The sequence below is a fragment of the Anthonomus grandis genome, chromosome 3 (genome assembly GCF_022605725.1).
Source record: "Anthonomus grandis grandis chromosome 3, icAntGran1.3, whole genome shotgun sequence".
NCBI lineage: Eukaryota > Metazoa > Arthropoda > Insecta > Coleoptera > Curculionidae > Anthonomus > Anthonomus grandis.
The window spans coordinates 46,507,883-46,527,842 of NC_065548.1; the positions used below are offsets into that span (position 1 = coordinate 46,507,883).

The 19,960-nt window shown below is 36.6% G+C and overlaps 1 protein-coding gene across 2 annotated transcripts in view; it reads left to right on the forward strand.

Annotated features, from left to right (window-relative positions):
• The first annotated feature begins 10,197 nt into the window (after positions 1-10,197).
• LOC126734220 (anoctamin-3-like) overlaps positions 10,198-19,960 on the forward strand; it is a 151,599-nt gene continuing 141,836 nt past the window's right edge. For both annotated transcript variants that reach the window (XM_050437756.1, XM_050437757.1), the window contains exons 1-3: positions 10,198-10,417; positions 10,497-10,672; positions 10,749-10,923. In XM_050437756.1, the coding sequence (XP_050293713.1) occupies positions 10,268-10,417; positions 10,497-10,672; positions 10,749-10,923 (501 nt within the window). In that variant the 5' untranslated portion in view covers positions 10,198-10,267. The remainder of the gene's footprint in view (positions 10,418-10,496; positions 10,673-10,748; positions 10,924-19,960) is intronic.

Consider the following 19,960-nt stretch of genomic DNA (forward strand, 5'->3'; position numbering starts at 1 on the left):
CTCAACTGGCCACTGTTAATGGATTTGTTTATCCTCCTATTCCGTCTGACTTACCCCCCTTAAATCTCATTGCTGAGCGTTTAATTTCACCCCGTTTACCCTTTCTGCAAATTCGCAAAATTCACTATTTTGCTGGTAGTCAAAAAATGGTGGGTCAAATAATAAATGTTCCTGTCAGTGTAAATAATATGGTAACTTCCCTGCCCAGAAATGTTGACGATGAATATGCAGTGACAGTTTTAATAAAGCGTCATATTCTTTAAAAAGGGGCATATTTGTCTGGATGTGTCTCAAAAGCTATTCTGCGTAGATGGTTATTATATTTACGAGATACGCCATTATACCGAAAATATGATATTAAAATTAATAACACATTCTTGGGTATACATGAAGGTTATGATTTTGCAGAAGAAAATCAAATATTTTACGACCAGCATTTCGAGATAAGGAATAGTCAAGAAGACATGATGGACGTAGTTTCGTCGCGTAAAGAAAAAATTTTAACAACTGAGCAATTATTAAACATGCAACAGCAAACAATTTTTTGGGGGGAAGATATGGTGTTACATTTAGCCCCAGGTCAGAAAAACAAACCGTTTGCATTATCTTTTGACGCTGATGCAGAGGAATTATCATTTCCTGCTATCTATTACGGACATGAAAGACAATTTAAAATTAATGTAACTCCTTATATGATGGCAACTAGTAAAATCCGTAGAAGAGATAGACGTGGTGTTACCCCTAATCACATTCTTTACATGGCAGCCAAAATCATGCGTTTGAGAATTATTCAAACATTTCAAGTATTGTTTCGCAATAATAACCATGAGGTAAAAAGTATTACAAGAGAAGATTTATTAGATCCAGAATTTGTGAAAGAAAGCATGGAAAAGAATGAGTCGTTTTTAAAAAATATACCTAATTCGATACAATATTGGCAGTCAAAGAAAAAGGACTTATTTTGTATGATGCGTCAACTCGAAAAACCAACTGTATTTGTAACACTTAGTGCATCAGTGGTACATTGGAAGCCACTCTTAAAATGCGCCTATAAATTTCAACAAAATTTAGACGATGAAGATAACATTGACGATAGTATCTTTGATATTATGTCTAATAGTGCTAAAGCGGAATTAGTGAACAATGATCCTGTTATTTATTGCCTATATTTTAACAAATTAGTAGATACAATCATGATTGCTCTAAAAAAAAGAGAGATGGCCCATTTGGAAAATATTATTTAAAATATTACTTTCGTAGGGTGGAATTTCAGCATAGAGGTAGTCCACACTGTCATATGTTATTATGGCTTGAAAACGCTCCACCTTCCCACGAGGCACAGTTAATAAATGATGAACATTTACCGGAAACTATTGCATTAATTGATAGTATTGCCTCAGCCGAAGAATGTTTAGTTTCAAGCCCCAGGAATTTACAAACGCATGCTCATACTCATACATGCTACAAAAAAAATACAAAAAAATGCCGTTTTGGGGCACCATTTTGGCCGATGGATCAAACTAGGGTATTAATTCCGGTATTGCCAGTTAATAAGGATAACTCAAAAGTTTTGTTATTTGAAAAAATGCATAAAGCTTTAGAGGTGGGTTCTTTGACAAGTTTTGAGGAATTCCTTCAAAAATTTTATTTAGAGTCATTTGATGAGTATTTGGACATTCTTCGACATGGCATTCATCGACCCTCGGTTTTTATGAAACGTGGGATTGAAGACATTTGGATCAGTCCATTTAATCCATGTATTTCGAAAGCTTTGCAGTCAAATATGGATGTTCAGTTTATATTAGATGAATATTCCTGTGCTGCTTACGTTGCCGAATATGTGAATAAAAGTGAGCGTGGCTTTAGTTCCCTTCATCGAGAATTAATAAAAGTTCGTGATAAATATCCAGATATGGATTATGAGATGTGTATGAAAGAATTGGGTAAACTAGCATTAAATAATGTGGAAATGTGTGCCCAAGAAGCAGCTTGGTATTTGTTACGATTATCCATGTCTGAAGCATCTAGAAAAGTGGAAGCCATACCTACACAGCATCCAATGGAAAGATTTTTAATGAAGAAATCATTGAAGCAAATGAATGAACACTTGTATCTGGTATTTTCAATACGCCTACGATGTTTGCGCATGTTGCAAAATCTGTGAATTTTTTTCTCCGGTTCCCTTTTCAGCTCAGCAACTTTTAAATCTACCAGCTTTAACATTTTCACCTCTCACCTGACATTAATGTTTTTATCAAATTCTTATTCGTATTTAGATTACAAATATTTAATTACACTGTATTTATTTAGTACAATTTAAGTCGAGTTTAAAGGTCGTGCCAATATTCCGACTTTAACTGGTTTCCCGGCGGCGCGGGCTTCTTATATACTCGGCAGACCATGGTTCGGGATGATTCGTTAATCTTTCACGTGTCTTCAGAGATGTTGTGCGGTGTCACCGCTATAATTTCGAAATGATCAAGCACAGCTGATATTTGCTGCGTTGCCAATAAGGTTACAATATTTTAAAAAACAACACGTGAATAGAAACGGGTAGTCGGACTGACATTGTATTTGTTTTCGTACAACACGACGTTTTGGTCGGTAATTATCTGCGACCGTTATCAAGCGTAAGCTAAAGCAATTTCTTATTCTGCAGGCCTATATATGATTGATGGGACCGATGAGGCGTGAATTCTGATGATATGTGAAGAGAGCGTCTGCTAGAAGAGGTCTTCAGATGTTGGGAATATCCACACTGGGTTGGTTGAAGACGCTCTGGTTTTTCGTTATGTAGGCAGCTTCCAGAAATTTTCTTATTCGCCAGTGTGATTCCTTCTTTAGGATTTTTGTTTCAGACCAGTGAATGTTATGGCCGTTTGTCCAAGCATGTTCAGCAATGCCTGATCTTGCTACTTCTACAGTGGTCGTCCATTTGCGATGTTCCTTGAACTGCCAAGGGTCTTTTGGTTTCGCCAACATATGAGTCCCCACCCTCACAAGGAATCTGGTAGATGCAGTTTTTGATGTCTGCTGTAGATTCTGGCTTTGTTTTGGAAACAGAACTTCTTATTGTATTGCCAGATCTAAAGGCGGTTTTTAGATTAAACTTCTTAGTAATTCGTCGAATTTTCTCAAATGTACCTTTTATATAGGGGATTGCGAGAAGCCCAGTTGATTCTGATGCATGGTTCTGATTTCCTTCGCCATCGACCGCTGGATAAGTTTTTTGGAATAACCATTCGGCTGCAGATCTTTAGGAAGAAGTGCTACTTCCGACTTAAAGTCTGCGTCGTTATTGCAGGTGGTTACAGCTCGGTTGAACAGAGACCTGATGATTCCAACTTTAGTCGAACCAGAGTGATTGGAATCAAAGTGTATAGGTATTGTCCAGTATGTGTGGGTTTTTAATACACAGACGTTCTTATAATGCCATTTGTATTTTTGACAAGAACATCTAAGAATAACATTGAAGCTTAGTTAGAGACGGAAGTGACGTGTCATTGCTCAGTTTATCCTGGATAATCTTCAGGGAATCTCCAATCGGGACATTGGTGTAAAGACTTGCCACGTCAAAGCTAACTATTCTATCCTCTGGTCCGATACTAATAGGTCGAAGTAGATCCACAAAATGACTGGAGTTCTTAACGTATGAATCAGTATTTCCTTATCGTATTTGCTTGGAGTGCATATTCACGTCCATTATAACTGTCGCAGTACCCTTATCCGCTGGTAGAATTTTAATGGTTTTGTCCTTCCTCAGATCTTTCAGCGCTCTCTCTTCCTCTCTGCCAATATTTTTATTAATTTTCTGCCTGTTCAGCTGGTCCAGAGTGATTTTAACCTCATATCTTAGTTCGCCAAGAGCAGAATTTGTTTCTAAGCTTCTGACATATATGGTCAATTTTATCAAAAATTGGCTCGTAATCTTCATCCAAAGTTATTTTCTTGATTTTGTGGAAACGTTCCATATAGTCGACTTCTAACTGTGATTTCTTCCAGCAATTATAGCTCAGTTGAGATCGCACTAGTTCCCTATTAGCACGCTTGATAATTCGTTCTGACCTTCTGCGTGGTACAGTCATCTTTAATCTTAAACCCTTAGGTACAATATTCTCATCCCTTGTTTTGCGTAGAAAATTGATGTGTTCTTCTTCTTTGGTCATCTTAATTCTTGCTTTTTTAAAGCCTGAATAGGTTGCTGGTTTCGAGTCCGTACCGGTTGTCCAATTTGTTTTTGAAAGTGGTAGAGAATGGTGATATAGGAGGTTCCCAACATATGAGGACCTCTTCTAGCAGACGCTCTCTTCACGCATCATCAGAATTTACGCCTCATTGATCCCATCAATCATATTTAAGCCTGCAGAATAGGAAGTTGCTTTGGTTTACACTTGATAACGGTTGGAGATACTTACCGACCGAAACGTCGTGTTGTACAAAAACAAAGACAATGTTAGTCCGACTAGTTTCTACATTACCATTGTCTACCACTTTCAAAAACAACACGTGAATGATACTGCAAAAGCTAGAAAACAGATCTCCGAAGAGACAGAGACAATATCAGTAGTAGGAACATGTCAACTTGGGATCAACAAAGAGGCTACGCAGAGCAACAAAGGCCATTTCGCCGCTAATTTGATCGCTCCCCAGACTAGGCTCAGCAAAGAGTCGAGCATAAAAAAGCCAATGTATATTTTATGGAAATTTTATGAAGAATGTAAAGGAAGGGAAATCATAATAACTATAATAGCTTGACTTAATTATTTACACCCTTCAGGATCAGTAGCTTGAATTGCGCTGTACAGTCTAAATTTTCGATTTTTGATGTTAAGTATATACAGGGTGTAAATAAATAGATGCGAAAAAATTCAGGGACTGATTCTCGGGTAAATTTTAGGAAAAAAACTTTTTATAAACGTATGTCCTCAAAGGCGTAATTTTTGAGATACCGGTTGGTAAAGATTTAAGAAAAATATTTTTTTTTATAATACCTGTAAAACCACTGTAGATATTTTAATAAAATTTGGTATGCATTTTCTATGCATTTAAAATATTTTCGATTTTTAATTAAGAATATGGTACGCCTCTTTTTTTTAATTTTTTTTTGTTTTTGTAATTCTCATTTATTTCTGAGAAAATTTGATCTCTTGACTTTCTTTTGTGCGAGGTTGCGTATTCAATTAAAAAAATAAAATGTATCTACCTAAATGTCTTACATGTATATAATTAATGTTTAGATGTGATTCTAGTTTTTGTTTTAAACCAAATGTAAGAGAAAGAAATTAAATAATTATAAAAAAATTTTGAAAATGAACACCCTCTGCTATTATGCTACAGTCTATACGTCGCCGCATTTGTCGAAGAATCCGATAAAAAATTCCGGAAGAATTTTGAATTTCGACACATGAATTCTGAAAAGAATAAACGGAACTCCAAAGTTTTTAAATGACCCCATGTTAAAATCTAGTGGATTTATATCTAGTGACCAAGGTGGCCAAAACTAAGGACAGCCTCGGCCTATCCAACGATTTGGATGTTTCGTCTAAATAACGACGTACTAATAAACAAAAATGGGCAGGAGCTCCATCGTGCATAAATCACATCACTCTTCTAACATCTTGGGGTACCGCCTCAAGAAGCCTCCTGAAAGTATGTCTTAGAGAAAACGAGCGTATGTTTCCCCATTCAATCTCTGTGGTAGAAAATGTGGACCAATAAGGTGGTCTCCAATGATTCCAACCCATACATTTAAAGAAAATTGTTGTTGGTTATGAGCTTCAACTATGGCATGAGGATTTCCATCTGCCCAAATGTGGTTATTATGGTAGTTAATGATTGCCTCTCTGGAAAAATTAGCTTCGTCGGTAAACAGAATCTGAAAAAATTTGAGGATTTTGCTCAATGACTTCTAACATCCAACGAGAAAATTCAAGACGCCTAAGAAAATCTCGTGATAATAGAGCCTGGACTCGTTATACGTGATATGGATATAATAACTAATCCTTTAAAATAGTCTAAACATGATTGACATGTGGCTGCAGACCAATTTTTCTAATACTGGTGTCAGGTTGTTAATCAGTTGAATTAAGTACTGCTTCTTCCAATTCCGGTGTTCTAATATCATGCATCCAAAATGACTACAATCATGCATTCTTGGTTGAAAAGTTCCAAATTCTCATAGTCTTTGATAAAGGTGTGCAAATAATGTATTATGAGGTGCCATTCGTTGAGGGTGTATTTCAGCATATATATGCTAGATGCTTGCAATGAATTTCCATTAGTTTATAGTATTTATAAACAAAATGCATATCGGTCATTTCTGCATTTGAATAATTTGCCATTTTGATAGATCAAAATTGCACAAAAAAGTTTAAAAAGAGAATCAACGATCAAAAGACAAAAAACAATCAACCAACAATCATCAGCAAACGTTTAACAGGTGAACACAGATTAGTACGTTAATCCATTATTTGAAAGGTTAGGTAAAAAATAAAAAAGGTTAAAAGGTTAAGTAAACAGTAGTGTATCATATTTTTCATCAAAAATATTTACATTAAATCTTGCACGAATGTGACTGATACAAATTAAAAAAAAAACATGCTTTATTGTTATTAACAAAGAAAAATTCTTCTAAACAAAGCTACCTTAAATTACTACCACTAAACTTAACCACTACACCCCATACACACTCGAGTTCCAAAACAAACATCAGAAAACAATACATAAAAACAGCAGAAAAAAAATACATACAAAGTAAATTAAATTCCATAATTATCCCTTCAAGTATAGGACAGCAAAGAATTCAAACCATACAAACAAATCAAATACTGTAAACTTACACTTAGGGAAAATTAGAATGTGTCGACGTAGTATTCATCCAGTGAATAGTAACATCTTTTGGTCAAAAGTATTTTCAATTTACGTTTAAAAGTGTCAATACATGTTGCCTCCCTGATTCCACCTGGTAAACGATTAAAAATTTTGATTCCCTCCTAGAATTTTTAGATCGTTCGTTAGAATAGAAGATTTTTTACTTAATGTGGAGGAGGGAAGATTTCGATTGGAAGATTTAGATCGTTCACTTGACGCGTTAAGTATCTTGGATTTGGGGTTATAAATTTAAAGCGATTTGCAAAAAGTAAGCAGGCCACTTCCTGAATGTAGAGGGAGAAGACAGTGTGTATGCCCAGCCTAACAAATAATGGGCGACAGGAAACTCTTGGTTTAGCCCCACAGATGTAACGTACAGCACGCTTCTGTAAACCAAGCAGCATTTGTAGAAGGTAGGCAGCTGCATTACCCCAGAATCAAATGGCATACCTAAGGTGGGATTCAATTAATGAAAAATATACACATCTTCCAAACTCCATGCCAAGCTCCAGGGTAGCCGCTCTGACTGCAAAACAACCTGCAGACACCTTTTTGCAAGTACCGAGGATATGCTCTTCAAATTTGAGTTCTCTGTCAATGAATATACCCAAAAATTTTGTATTATCAAACTGCTGAACTACTGAATTAGAAAAAGGCACGTTGTCTAGAGCACACTTAAAAAACAATAATTTGGTTTTTTGAGGATTTAGTGACAGCAAGTTTGATTCAAACCAGAAATTTACTGCCTGAAGATCAGTTGCTAATGTAGTTCGCAGAGTATCTGTATCTGGGCTGTGCCAAAGAAGTGTGGTAACATCGGCAAATAGAGTAAATTTCCCTCGTACATTAAGATTGGTAAGATCTTTTATATATGGGGGAAAAAGTATAGGCCCCAAAAATTGAACCCCGAGGAACCTTCAAGGTGATAGGATGGTAATCAGAGTACTTAGATTCTACAAGCACTCGTTGTTGCCGATCTTGCAGATAGGAAGCAAACCAAGAAGATGAAACTCCCCGAAATCCATAATGATGAAGCTTCCGCAGCAGAATCCTGTGGCAGACACAATCAAAAGCCTTCGACAAATCACAAAAAATTTATGCCGAAACTCCACCAGCATTTATCTGGGAGTAAAGCTCATGAAAAAAATTAAACATGGCATCATTGGTACTGGTATTTTCACGGAAGCTAAATTGAAGTCTGGTGAGGATGTTTTTGGACTCTAAAAAGGACATTATTCGATTTTTAACCAGTTTTTCGATTACCTTTGATAGCGTAGACAAGAGAGAGACGGGACGAAAGTTGGAAGGATTATCAAGAGCTCCACCCTTGTGAATTAGGATAACTTTAGCTGATTTTAGGCAAGATGGAAATATCCCCTTGCTCCAAAAAAGGTTAATTGCGTCAACTAGTGCCTTTAGCGCCGTTTCTGGAAGATTGAGAAAAATCTTAGCTGAAAGGTGCTCTTCTCCAGTTGAATTTTTATGTTTTTCGGTATACAGAATATCCTTGAGTTCGTTTAGGTTTGTAGGTATAAAGAAGAAGGAATTTGGAACATGAATGGCTGGCATAAAGGATAGAGGATCCACAGAAGGGTTCAAATTTTGCTGAAGTTGTAGAGCAATATTAGAAAAAAAATTGTTAAAATCATTGGAAGAGACTTCAGGGCATTATCTTGACTGCTTACCACAATTGTGACGAATATCATTAATAATTTTCCAACTCTTCTTATATTTGTTAGATGAACCACTTAAACGGTTGGAGTAGTAAGTTTGCTTAGAGATTCTTATCAGACCACGATACAAGGCTCGGTAAGAATTGAAATAGTTATGAAAAACTGGAGAGTCGGCGAATTTTCTTATTGTGTGAAGAGATCTCAGATTTCTTGAAGATACTTTCAAACCCCTCGTGAACCAAGATTTTATAGGTTTGGATTTCGGTTTGATTTTAATCCTTGGGAAGAAAGCATCAAAGAGCTTAACAATTTTTGTGTGAAAGGAAGATAAATCGAAAATAGAACTCCAGAACTCAAGAGCTGAAAGTTGACGAAACTTATTAAAGTTATTAATACCAAATTCGACCATATCGCTGCGCAGATACACTACATTCCTTTTGTATATTTGCTATTTTACATAGTATAAACTCATGGTCTGATAAAGCAGAATTTGCTACTGTACATTCCACGGAGTCATATGGAAAATTAGAACAAATATAGTCAATAGTGGAGCTTATTGACTGTGTTATAGGAGTAGAATCTTTTACATGCATATGTATATTAAATGCCCCCATTAGATGATCGAGGCGCGAGTAAAGACAGAATTTTTATCATTAAAGTTGATATTAAAGTCTCCTTTAAGAACTACGTAAGCCGCCGATGCATTTTCAAATAAAAGTGCCTCTAATTTTAAAAAGAATTCGCTGCAGTCTCCTAGAGGAGATCCATAAGTACAAATTACATATAAGTTTATGGATTTGGAGTAAATTACAGTAAATTTAAAAGTCATTTCCTTTAGGAGATGGTTAAATTTATCTACCTGTTGAAAAGAGTTGTGTTCTAAAAAGTTTTTACATAATAATATCATACATCCACCATGAGAAGACAAAATCCGACAAAAACTAGACAAAATAACATAATTTGGTAGATCAATAAGCTCACCCGGTTTAAGCCAGTGCTCAGTAAGTAATAAAATACTAGGATAGTTTAAGTCATGCAAAAAAAGTGAAAGTTCACTAGTTTTATGTCGCAGAGATTGAATATTTAACAACATTAGAGTTAGTTGGCTAGGTAAAACATTAGATTGAATGTGTTTTACATTTACATGATTGTTACTAGCTTGTATGTAAACAGTAGAGAGTTTACTATTCCCAGATGTTACATTGGACTGAGATGTTGACAGTCTTGGTGAAAATTCAATTTAATATTATTTAATTGACAAAAATCAATGAGATAATATACCATGCGCTCCTTATTTATGTAAACGCCAACAATGGGTACAAGCGTAGTTCCATTTAGGGATTCAATGCATCTTGAGATTTCGCGATGTTGTAAATAAGTGAGCCTCAGAAATTGCCTTTTGATCTATAGAAAATGCATACCAAATATTACTGCAATATCTACAGAGGTTTTACAGGTATTGTAAAAAAAAAATTTCTTCAATCTTTACCACCCGGTATCTCAAAAGTTAGAACTTTTAGGATATACCTTCATATAAAGTTTTTTTCTTAAAATTTACCCAAGAATCAGCTCCTGAATTTTTTCGCATCTATTTATTTACACCTTGTATAATACACTTAACATCATAATAAACCCTGAAAACGTCAAAGTTGTCTGTCAATTTAACAAATACCAAGATAAAGAAGCCTACAAAAAGTGACTCTAAGTAATTAATTGTAGCAAACATGGCTCCAAAAGCAGGACCATCTAATAAAGATGGTAATATTGTGCCAGATTATATTATAGCTATCAATGAAGAAAATCTCCCACAAATAAAACTCTACTTAAATAACTTATCAATGCTTGGATTAACATTTGAAAATGAGAAAGGACAGGTATTTCACTTTTTTAGTATTTTAGTTTTAAGCCCAACGTACGGTATCTACCAAAATTGTATATTGTTTTTTTTTTCAGACAGTAGACCTTATTTTTATAAAACTGTTTATATCGGATGCCGCTCTGAAACACTTTTCCGAGTTATATGAAATTGGACATGAAACTTCCACTGTCACATCCGTGTTTTATACAGAAGATATTTTTGCATCCCCTTTTAAGAACCCTGTAGCAGATAATAAACCTCTAATCAAAGGGTATGTGGATAAAAATAAATAATAAAATTGATGGCGTAACCACATGTAGAAATCTAATAATAATAATTAATTTTAGTCAAGTCACGCCTGCAGAAAAAATAACTATTGTTAATAAAGTTTTGGAAAACGCAAAATATGGGGATGAAGATCATGAATTTGGAATTTCTAAATTAATTTCTTTGAAAATTGTCACTGATGCTTATCCTTTGCATGATGGACCACTCGGGGATATTGGGACTAACACAAGATCTGTAAGAAAAATTAACTTTAATAACCCGCTATTAAAATCCGGTTGAGCTAAAACAAAATTATAAATAGGTACGGTTGTCAATAGACTTTTCCTTTCCTTTCCTGTCCTAATTTGACATTTTATAGCGAGAAGTGTTGAATCATAAATTACTCTAACATAGATATGAATGTCTTGACGAATTATATATCTAAATTCTCCATCGAATTACTACTTTTATGTATCAAATCATCCCGTATTTTAGCACGCGATGTCACTAAGTGCGAGAATGTTCATTAAAATTCATTATACAGATTAAAGATACATATACAAAGATGGCGCTTTGTGAGTAAACACACGTTTTAGTAGCTGCGATAAATTTTCACTATTTTCTAAATGTTATTAACAAAATAAAATCTATTTTATCTTAAAAAGTGTATATTTTGTGCTAGTAAGTGTTAACAAGTTGTTTGTATCTTGAAAAACGCCTTACTTCTTGTTGGTTCTTGGATCTACTCTGTGACTTGTGTGTTTTAGTATTAATACCCGGTAGTCTAAAAATCGATATGGTTCTATCAGAAAATGACATTGAAAAGATCAAAGGAATCTTTACCGATCGATTTCTACAAAATATTGCAGAAAAGGTAGCCCAAATTATGGAGAAAAAGTACGCTAATAAATTTAAGGAGCAGGAGCAGTGCATATCGGATCTTCAGCTGGAGGTAACTAAACTAAAATTTGATAATCGAAAAATGGCAAATGCACTGGACGATCAGGAGCAAACGTTAAGGAATTTCAATGTCAGAATTTTTGGAATACCGGCTGAAAATAATGAAAATCTACAATCAAAGATTCAAAATGTTTTTAAACAGATGAATGTAAACATAAATCCCGCGCAGATAAAAAAATGCCATAGAATACCATCAAAAACGCCGTCCGATAAGCCACCAGACCAGTAGTAGTCGTGCGGTTTTTCAATAACGATGATCGGTTGAGCATTTAAAAAAATAGAAAAAACCTTAAATCTACAGGTGTGCAAGTGCGTGAAGTCCTAACTAAAACTAGGCTATCCTTGTTAACAGCGGCTACCGACAAATATACATCTAAAAGTGCTTGGTGTTAATATTGTTCACCGAATCAATAACATGGAAGAACTGGATGCTTTTAGGAACTAAACGTTTGTTCCTTTTTTTAATTTCTATAATAAATAATAACAACAGTATGATTTAATCTAGTACTTACGGTGGTATGTTTTTAAAGTAGATTAATATTTTATGAGAAAGTGTTTTGGTTTTTTTTTTGTGTAAACTTTATTTTTTATCGCATTTTTAAAAAATTGTCTGTACGAATTCTGGGTTAATTATTAACTCTGCGGCAGCTGCTACGTTTAGGTGTTTTTTTTCTTTACGTGAAAAGAGGTTTTTTTATTTTATATAATTTATTTATTTTTCTCTATTTTTACTTCCTTCCTTTTCCTTCTTTTTATTTTACTAAATTTTTCTTGTGTTACGCACTGTGCTCATTTGTTTTAAATTTCTTTTAAATAACTTCAATAAATTTAAAGATCATATTTTTAAATATGATTATAATATACTTGGTATAACGGAGAGCTGGCTTAATCCAAACGTAATTTACGAAAGTACTTTTATTAATGGATACCATCTAGTTAGACAAGATCGCATTGTAGTAGGGGAGGAGGTGAGGTTGGAATTTATATAAAATCTAACATTCAGTTTTCCATCTTAAAAAGTGAGTGCCGGGCAATAATTGAACATATATGGGTAAAGATGAAGATAATGTGTGAGTCAATTATTATCGGAAATATTTACAGACCTCCTGGAACCAACTGACAGGAATTTTTAAATTATTTTGAGGATGTCTTAATTAATTTTTACACCGGTTGTAACCAAATGTTGTGTTTTGGTGATTTTAACATAAATGTGCTGTATAATGATGCTTCTCAGGTTATTCGGTTAAATAATAATTTGAAAACCTTTAGTCTCAATCAGATGATTTCAGAACCAACAAAAGTATCTCATTTAACTTCTCTGTTAATCGATTTGATCTGCTGCAATCCTAACATATTTTTTACAGGATGTTGGCACTCGAGATGTTAATGTTTTAGATCACTTACTTGTTTATGTCCGTTTAAATCTAATTAATGCCGAAACACCTAATACTTCGTATTTGTTTAGATCCCTAGACCGTATTGATTATGCTCACTTTCAGGCCGACTTCGAAAGTGTATCTTGGAATTCCATTTATCTGATTAACAACATTGATTCAAAAGTAGATTTTTTAACGTCAACAATATTGAGCATTTTTAATACACATCCACTGTTAAGAATTAAAAAATGGTAAAAAAAGTCGTATAATCCCTGGATAATAGGTAGATTGTAGATTGAGAAGGGAGTCGTTTCGGCTGATCCGCCGCTCAGCACTGCTACCTGTGAGATATTTTGTGCATAACTCTACTTGTCTTAGTTTGTCTCAAAAAGTCTTAGACTTCTGCCGTACAAAGCTATATTTTTGGGAGGTAGTTGTCCCACTTCTTGAGGTGTTGGTTGTACCCCTTCCAGGTACTTGAGCCTCTTGCAGAGTTGGGTCGGGCATTCACAGAGCAGGTGTTCTGCTGTTTCTGTGGCATTGCTGCAGAATCTACATTGGTCGTCCTCTGTTATACCTATTACCTTTAGGTGATATTTCACTGGGCAATGACCGGTTAGGAGTCCGACTGCTGTTGTGATGTCTGATCTGTTCATGTCTAGGAGCTGTTCAGCATGCACTTTTCTGCACATATGTCTATGGCAAGCACTTCAGCTTGAAAGATGTTAGGGTATTTGCCCAGTGACTTTGAGATCTTAATGTTAGGGCCTGACACGCCCAGTCTTGCTCCTTCTGTTAGTTTGGAACCGTCTGTGTACCATAGCGATGCATTGTCGGCTTTTGGTACTTCTTTTTTCTCCCATGATTGGCGATCATCTATGATCACTTCGAATGGAATTTCTAGATCCAGCATGGCCGTTATGTGGTCACGTGGTTTGCTGTCATTTTCCAGTTTGATTTCTTCGAGGATGCGCAGGTGACCACTTAAATCCCCAGGCTTGAATTTGCCGGTTTGGAAAAGCCTGTGAGCACTGTTAATTGCCTCTTTTTTCACGCTTATGTGAAGTGGAGGCATGTTTAGCAGTGTCTCTAAGGCTGTGGTAGGACAAGTAGACATTGCCCCGGTTATTCCTAGACATATCAGCCTTTGGACTTTGTTTAATTTGGTATGTGCGGTTGTTTGTTTGGTCTTCGGCCACCATACCAGCGAAGCGTATGTGATGATGGGCTTAATGACTGTTTGGTAGATCCAGTATACCATTTTCGGTTTTAGCCCCCATGTCTTGCCAACGAGTTTGCGGCATGTCCAGATTGCCACTATGGCTTTGGAAATGGTCTTGTCTAGAATATTGTTTCAAGTTAGTTTGTGGTCCAAGGTAACCCCCAGGTATTTCACCTCGTTAGAAAATGTTAGCTGAGTTCCGTTTAATATAGGTGCTTTGAGTTCTAGCTTTCTTCTTCTGGTAAACGGCACTAAAATTGTTTTTCTAGGATTTAAAGATAATCCTTCAGTTTCGCCCCAGTTTTGTATAGTATTTATGGCACTTTGCATTCGATTCGATATTACGCCCTCGTGCTTGCCCCTAACTATTACTACCAGGTCATCTGCGTAGCCTAGAACTGTGAATCCGGATCTACTTAATATGTTAAGAATTTTGTTTACTACTAATGTCTACAGTAGAGGTGACAGAACCCCTCCTTGGGGACATCCTTTTACTGTGGTTACTGTTGCTGTCGCTCCATTTATTTCTGCTGTGATGGAGCGGTGCTTGAGCATTGATCCTATCCACTTTACGATGGGGGCCTCCACCCCCCAGTCTTGCAAGGCTTTTGTTATGGACAGGTGTGAGGTATTGTCGAATGCTCCCTCTATGTCAATGAATGCAGTAAGAGCAATTTCTTTGCAGTCGTTTGACTTTTCTATGTCTCTTACGAGGCAGTGCAGTGCACTTATTGTAGATTTGCCTGCTTGGTAGGCAAATTGTCTAGGGTGGAGCGGTGTTCTAGAAAGAGTTACGCTTCTTATGTATTGGTCGATTGCTTTCTCCATTGTTTTTAGAAGAAAGGAGGTTAGACTAATCGGGCGATATGATTTTGCTTCGTTTTCAGGACGACGCCCCGTTTTTGGTATGAATATTACATTAGCCTCTCTCCAAGCTAGTGGTACGTGTCCTAAAATGAGGCTGGCTTTAAAGATTTTTTGTAGGTGTACTTTTAGTATCTCATAGCCTCTTTGTAGCAGAGCTGGGACAATTCCATCTTTGCCTGGAGATTTATAGGGCTTAAAGCTTTTGATTGCCCATTTGATTCTGTTAGTTGTAAGGATTTTGCTTGCCAGCCTTTTACTTCTCCCGTTTGGGTTTTGGAGCCCTTCGTTTTGGAGGTTTGACTGGTTCTAGTTATCTTCAATAATCTGCGATCCCAGGAAGTGAGTCTGAAGAAGTACCTCTAGGCTTTCTTTTTGATCGTTACAGTATTCACCGCTTGGCTTTTTTAGTAGACCAATTCCGTTCGAATGATTTTTTGAAAGGATTTTTTGCAGACGTTGTGCTGGGGCTTATTCATCTATTCCCTCGCAGAACTGCCTCCATGATTTCCTTTTTGATTTTCTAAGTTCTTTGTTGTACACGGTGAGGGCTGTTTTGTAGTGCGCCCAGTCTCTAGTAATTTTTGCTTTGTTAAACAGTTTCCTGACCTCTCGTTTCAAACGTCCGAGTTCTTCGTTCCACCAAGGCACGTCCCTTCGGATAGCCTTTTGTTTTACGGGACAGCTGTTCTCAAAGGAGTTACTGATTGCGTTGATTAGATTGTTAGATGAATCTTCTAGTTCTTCAATTGTGTTTAAATCGGTAGGAGTTTCATCTAAACTCAGACAGAGACCCTCTACATAGGAGTCCCAATTGGTAAGTTTTGGTATTCTCGTCTCTTCTGAGTGACATATTTTTGCCTCTAAATCAAACAAAATAGACTGATGGTCTAAAAAGGAGGGTTCGTTTGACACATGCCAATTAGTTATTGTGTGTGATGTGAATGAGTCAGAAAGGGTTATGTCTAAGACTTCTTTTCTGACTGCATTAATAAAAGTGGGTTTGCTACCTTTGTTGATAATGTCTATGTTGTTAGAATTCAAGTATTCAAAAATATGCTCACCTCTCGGATTTATGTCGGTGCTGCCCCAACCAATGTTGTGATGTGTATTGGCATCGGCCCCGATGATGTAGTGTCTGTTCCTTTCTTTACACCATGAAATGAGACGTCGTACCATCTCGGGTGGGGCTTGATCTACGTCCCTTGGAAAGTAGGCGGAGGCTATGAGAATATGCCTTGTATCACCCGCTGTTGGCACTTCTACGATTGCAGTTGCCAAGTCTTGGGTGATGAATTCTGGAACAGGTAAAAATTTTAAATTGTTGTCGAGCAGCGGAGCTGCTCTAGGTTGTTCATGTGTAGTGCAGTGAATTAGCTTGCATGATTTAATGTTGAGGCCCTTTATGCATCCTCTGTTGATCCAAGGTTCTTGTAATAGCCCTATATTTATCTTCTGTCCAAAAACTCTCCTTCTTAGCTCACTCATGGCGGCTTTGCAATGCTGGAGGTTGATTTGGATACATTTGACTTTAGAAGTGGTATGGTGTAATTTTCTTCTTGGCTGTGGGTTAGCCATTGAAGAGTTATTGGGGACTTGGGGCTGGTCCGGGGGCACCTTTGCCACCCTCTGGTTCCGAGGGCTTTGTGCCTTGTTTGGAACTGCCAGCGCGGTCGCTTGAGGAGCTTAGCTGCCCCTGAGATTTTGGGTTGTTCTGCGGCTTTATGGTGGTGTGACCAAACTTGTAGCTGATCACATAGCCCTCTTTTTTCAGTTTCTCCGCGGACGCACTGTCCACTGAGAGAGTAAGTGTCACCAGGTGACCCTCGGCATGGCGTCTTACGATCGCCAGTTTTTGACGTTAAGGCCTTCGTTTTGACCTTGCACCAGGTGTAGGATCTTCTCTTAGGGGAATCGAGCAATCATAATTTCGGAGTGAGGAATTTCTGATTCCTCTACCATCCTGACAGATGCTCCTTCCCAGGGTGTTATGGTTGTGGCTATGGTCTGCAGCCACTGCTTGGTGGCTTGGTGTTGTGGGCGCTGAGGAACTTCGGTCTAATGTTACTTTCCAAAGTCGCTTCGTCCACTATTTTGTCCATGATGGCTTCTTTCGTGGCTGCGATCTGAGCCACTGTCATCAAATCATCAGGGAAGTCTTTGGGCAATATTGCTACCCTTATGCCTTCAACCATTTGATAATAGGTAACATCAGATTAATGCAAAATCTTCGTAATTAAGCACTTAATCGCTTTAAGCACACTAAGTATCCTGTCCCTTGGAATTACTACAAAAATTTAAGAAATCTTACAAGTGCTATAAGAGCTGAAAAAAAAGCATATCTGAATCACAAGTTTAAGAATTGTAGTTGGAGGGAGAAATGGGTCGAGCTTAAAAATAAAAATAAAACAATTCCAGATAACTTAAAAAAATTGTACTGAAATAGGGCAAAATAATAAAAATGCTAAACCTGATTTGCTGAACTTCTATAATAATAACTTATTACATAACATGACTTTTCAATTTGCTCCACTATCATAAATAGCTGTATCGAGAACTCATACATTCCCAAAAACTGAAACTAACACTAACGTTTTGCCTCTGGCTAAAGTTAATAACCCTACTGAAGTAAGTCAACTGAGATCCATATCAATTTTGCCAACTTTCTCAAAAATTTTGGAAAAAGCTATGAAAACTCAGATCAGATCGGGATCGGGATTTAGACCCCGATTTAGTTGTTCGCAATGTCCTTATCCCAAACATTCCATACCCCCCATATACAACAAAAATTCTAAAACCATCAAAGATTCTATCGCGAATCTTACTGATACTACGGGTTATTATGCTGCGAAAATAGGAGTTCTTGACACCTGTGAATCTCTTATGGAGAGCTATGCCTTTATTGAAGACTTCTTAAATGATATTCTAAATGCCATGACCAAAACTTATGGTTGATTTCACTGTCTGATCCACTACCCATCACCATTAAATGTGTAGGAAGAGAGCCCTCCTCTAGTCTCGCTAATCTAAATAGTATCCTGCAACTTCAACCCTCTAGTACAGCCTTCATTGGTAGCACCAGAGTTCAAGCAAAATATATTGTTGAAACCTGTCAAAATATCAGCTATAAAAATCAGCCCGTACTTATTCCCTACAAATGTTGTGAGCATTTACCAACTAAAGAATATATCCCAGATCTTCAACCTTTAAAACTAAATAAGATCGATACAGACGATCTCAATATTGCTTAACACAAACTGGATCAATACTCTGAAAATTTGGAACAAATGATACAACAACCTTCAATAAATCAACACATCTCCTGGTTTACTATTACTTTAATCACCCTAATTGTCCTTTTCGTTGCCATTTACATTTGGATAAAATGTAAACGCAAGAGACAACCGATGCTAACGATGAGTACCACTTCGACAGATGACTTCCCATCAACCTCGAGAATTCACAACCGCAAACTCCAAAGCTTTAGCTCAGCGGCATCCTCCCCAGAAGAAGACCTGCCGTTCATCCTGATGACTCCCCCGAGGACTCCACAGAGTTGACCTCGCCCTAAAAAGTTGCTGCAAGGCATCAGCTTTTAACTAAATGAGGGAGCTGTTATATGTTGAAATACAAAACCACACACGTGTGTTATTTCGCAACGAACCAGAGTCAGCAGTTCTAGGAATTGGCAACAATACCATATCCGTCGATTAGCAAACCGATGGCCTGATTCCTTTTCCATGGGAACTGCTGACGCAGCTCTACCATTGTCTACGCCCGATGCTCCTACCATGGGAACCGCTGACACCGCTGTACTACTTTGTATAAATACAGCACACATAATAATTTTAAGTTAGTTCTATAAAATTAATTTTAAGTTGTATATTTAATCTATGTCCATTTGAATTATGAAGTTTTAATAATTATTTTAATTAAATAATAATTATCTTATTAAATAAACCTTTTTTAAAAAATGAAATCGAGTTTTTAAGTGATAACATCCATGGAAGACCCACATTTTTTACCCTTGGTTTTAGTAGACTGCCGTAGACTGGGTAATGGTATACATACCTCTTTCGAAATAAAAGATTTTGTAAAGTTTGTTCACTCGGATTTCGTCAAAGCCGGAAAGGTTTTAATTCAAAGGCACTCATTGCACTTAATATTAAAGTCATCAGAGGTTTAGTCAGCATCCTTTTTTCCTGACAGTTTTAAGCGTAAAACAGCCTTATAATATTTTCTATTACGAAACTACTATATTCACTACCCTAACATTAAATACTGCTTGTTCCAGCAAATTCTTAAATGTTTCCATATTTTTACAAATTTTAATTCACAAATAGAAACAAACTAAAAACTAATGACACCTACGCCAATAACAGCACTAAAATATTTAAGGTTATGTTATGAGTATATAAACGTAAAGAAATAGCTTTAGCCAAACTATAAGATTTGGCTGCTTTGCGCTGTACTCGAATATATATATTTAGCAGTCTAATGGTGAAATACTATTTAATATTGTGGCGGCCTTGTACCTTATTGGATTTTATAGTAGTGCGTTGTAACCAATTAGAATGAGAATTGACCAATCACAATCGAGAAAAACTTGCTGGCATTGTACAATATTAGGTTTTGGAAATACGCGTAAGAGTCACCAGTTCTGTCCCGTATATGTCTCTTTGTTACTTTTTTCTTCAATAAGTTTTCCTCCTGGGGAAAGTTGTCCTTCAGTAGGTTTTGTTTCCGCCATCCCTTACGTGCAGGCACTCGAAAATTTGGAAAATATTCTATACATTGTTTTGCTATGATCCAGCTCCGTTAGTCGGGCTCAGAGGTTTTCCTAAGTCTATTTAGTCCACTTTTTGAGTCT